The following is a 3,554-nucleotide window of genomic DNA, read 5'->3' on the forward strand; positions in this document are numbered from 1 at the left end:
ATCTGAAAATCCCAGTAACTCAACTTTCATACTTTTCTTCCATTGAAGAGCTAGACCGCCACTTCTGCCTCTTCTGTTAACTACCACACTGTTATCAACTTTAATTGTTGCCTGATGTATATGATTCTACTTTCCCCCACTAACTTAAATTTTTTAAATTCTTTTATAATTATGTGAAATAACAATTGAATTATATTAAATTAAATAAAATATTATTTTTAATATATTTTAAGAAAAAAGGTTTCATAAAAAATGGCAAAGGCTAAAAAGAAGAAAGTGATTTGGGGCATTTAGAGCCCAATCAATTGGCGGCCTGTTGGCCCACATTTTTTTCATAAAATACAGCTAATAGGATAGTTTCGTAATTTGCTATCCTAACAGCCTCGTTGCCCGTTCCCGCTCTTTCTTCTCCCTTGCATATTCCCTCTTTCTTTCCTTCCAGAAATCGGAGCTTTTACAGTAAGAGTTGAATTCAATGGAGTCGAAGAGATGGATGTATACGGTTATGATTACATTTCCTGTTCTTCTCTCTCTAATGAAGTCCAATGTCGAATTGGAAGAAGAGATGGATTTCTCTGTTTTCCTACAGAGGGATGGGATTCACGGCATTTCTCTGGCTTTTCGCGATTTAGAGTACGATTATTATCGCCAAACTTGCCCTGAAGCAGAATCCATTGTCAGAGAAACTGTGGCTATCGTATTCGCGCAGCAGAAGGACGTCTATGCGGCTTTCTTGAGACTCTTTTTCCATGATTGCTTCACCGAGGTACGCGCATTTGTGTACACTTCTTCGTCTGATTCTCTTTGTTGCTTTATCGTTCTTCAATTCTTTGATTTTAGAAATTAGTTTCCATAGACGTTGATTTTACTGAGTACATCGTGTTCTTCTTTAGTTATTTAACAATCTGTATATTGATTTATATTCACAGAGTTTTATTACAAGTTAGATGAGTTTTTTTCTGAATTTTCTTTCTAGGTTTTGAGATTTCGTTATTTATAATGTGGAGTTCTAATTTCTGATGTGTTAATTCCAATTCCAGTTTCAACAACGGCATGAACATTTAGCTTATTCTCTACCTAGATTTCCTCATTTTTAATGGTTTCATCATTGTTGATGATGTTTCTTCTAGTTTATTGATCTTAACAATGTAGAATTTTTCGAATTATCAGGGTTGCGATGCTTCAATCTTCTTGGATGATAGCTATGGCAATAAGAACTATTCAATTGAGAGGCAAGCAATTCCCAATCTGACGTTAAGGGGTATTGATAAAATAGATATTATCAAAGAGGAGCTTGAAAATGTTTGTCCAGGGGTTGTTTCATGTGCTGATACACTTGCACTTGCCACCAGAGATGCCATTCTTCTGGTATGCTCTTCTTCTTCTCGACTCCTTTCTTTGGCATTGAACTGATCAAAATTAGAATTCTTCAGGTTTTAAGGGCATAATATTGGCTTAATTATCTGGAATTTTTTCTAATAGCATTGAATCAGTATTCAGTAGAAGTAACAATATATTTAGTCTAAGTTCATTCACTATGCCTTCCATTTTCTGATTTGCTTCCATGTTTGTTCTGATTAACAATTAGGACTTAGAATTATCACTTCCAAAACAATCATACTAAATGTAAGCTGCTATTTTACCTTCTTAGACTTGTGCTTATAAGCTTATTCCTGATTATGATTTATGAAACATCTGAGTTTGTTCTTCCTGATGTCCCAGGCTGGTGGTCCTTTTTATCCAGTATTTACAGGCAGGAGAGACAGTACTCAATCCTACTATGATAAAGCCATGACTGTGATTCCAAGCCCTTTTGATAACATCAATCGAATTCTAGAGCTATTTTCCTTCAAGGGTTTTGATGAAAGAGAAACGGTCAGCCTTCTAGGTACTCATTCTTTACACTTGAGAATTGAATAATAGAGTAATACTCATTGATTTCTGAAGAATACTCATTGATTTCTGAATTTTGTGAAGGTGGGCACAATGTGGGAAAAATGAGCTGTGACTTCATTCGGAGTCGCCTTTTCAACTTTTCTGGTACAGGCAAACCAGACGTCTCAATGGCTTCTGATTTCATCAATCAGATAAGACTCGGTTGTCAAGAAAACAAGAAAACCATTGACGATGATGAGTTTCCAACTCATATGACGTCAAAGATAATGAAGAAATCCACAAAAGGGAACCTGTTTTCTCAATTCCAATCATTGTCAATCCCATCAGGTGAAGCATTTGATGCTCATTTCTACCGGAACTTGTTGCGGGGAAGAGGGCTTCTGTTTGCTGATCAACAGCTGATGGCTGATGAAAAAACTGCGAGATTTGTTAGAGTTTATGCTTCTGATGATGGAACAATCTTTAGAAGGGACTTTGCTAAAGCTATGGTGAAGATGTCCAACCTTGGTGTTCTAACTGGAAATCTAGGACAGGTCCGAACCAAATGCTCTTTGCCTGCCATATAATCCATCAACAGGTACTTAACACTTGAGAATTTTAGATGTTTTTGTGCATAAGCATTGCTTTGTTTTTTTAGTAGTTCATTAGCTTTTCTCCTGAAAGCTGTTGTTGCCCTTTGTGAAGATAGAAAAAAGAAGTGTCATTCATCATCAATTTTTGCTGTCTTTACAGTATGATTGTTATGCTAATCAGACCCCAACTGTAAATTTGAAACAAAATTTTGGTATCTTGATCTATGTAAAACAGTAAAAGAGATGTCTAGAGTTGAAGGATGGTAATAACCATCAAAGTTTTGAACATGTGATTCTCCTTCTCGTCAGCTCTTTTTGCTTTTTCATGCTAAAGCTAATTCTCGTGATTATAGGATATAATAGAAAATCTAGTTCAATTTTAAGTAAATATCAACAGAAATCACATTCCTTGAAAAATAATAAAATTTGAGCTAAGATCTCTATCATGGAGGCAAGATTTTGTTCTATATTTGGCTTAAATTTCACCTGCACTTTTTAAAGTTTCAAATGACTCTTATTCCTGTATAAATGCATTTAATAAACCTTTGTTCTTATTCCGTTCAATAAACTTTTATTTTTGTTCAATTGCATTCAATAGCTCCATCTTTTTGTTCAATTGTATTCAATAACCCCAAAACACATTAATTTTGAAAAATTCCTAATTATTTAGGTATTTGATATTTTCTTTTTGACATCTGCCGAAAACTTTGATACGTGATGGAGAGTGTTTCCTATTTTCTGCATGTAATAAATTCTATTGAAAAATAAGTATTATTGAATACAATTGGGAAAAAAAAATTATTTAGAACTTTTGAAAATTGAAAGACACTTCAGTTTTGATTTAAGTACTGAGCAACAAATGTGTTTGGAGTCAATAAGTTGTGTATGAATTTTTAAGGTTATAACACGGGCTAAGTTATGAAATTCAACTTTAGTCTTTCTCTATTTTCTTGAAGAACCCATGAGCTAAGTTCAATAGGTTGAATATGATTTGATTGGGCTTTCAGAAAATGCTTGTCCAAACTCAGCCAGCCTCTAAGCAAGCCCCTAGTTTTGCCTAAAAAATTATAAATAAGTAAAAACTAA

At 34.2% G+C, this 3,554-nt stretch overlaps 1 protein-coding gene across 1 annotated transcript; it reads left to right on the forward strand.

The window, feature by feature from the left end:
* Window positions 1–398: 398 nt before the first annotated feature.
* On the forward strand, window positions 399–2,705 carry LOC136212957 (putative Peroxidase 48). Its single transcript, XM_066002802.1, has 4 exons — window positions 399–766; window positions 1,171–1,368; window positions 1,723–1,888; window positions 1,978–2,705. The coding sequence occupies exons 1-4, from the start codon at window positions 476–478 to the stop codon at window positions 2,460–2,462; spliced, it is 1,140 nt and encodes a 379-aa protein (XP_065858874.1). The 5' UTR covers window positions 399–475; the 3' UTR covers window positions 2,463–2,705.
* Window positions 2,706–3,554: the final 849 nt, after the last annotated feature.

This window comes from Euphorbia lathyris, chromosome 1 (genome assembly GCF_963576675.1).
Source record: "Euphorbia lathyris chromosome 1, ddEupLath1.1, whole genome shotgun sequence".
In the NCBI taxonomy this organism is placed as follows: Eukaryota; Viridiplantae; Streptophyta; class Magnoliopsida; order Malpighiales; family Euphorbiaceae; genus Euphorbia; species Euphorbia lathyris.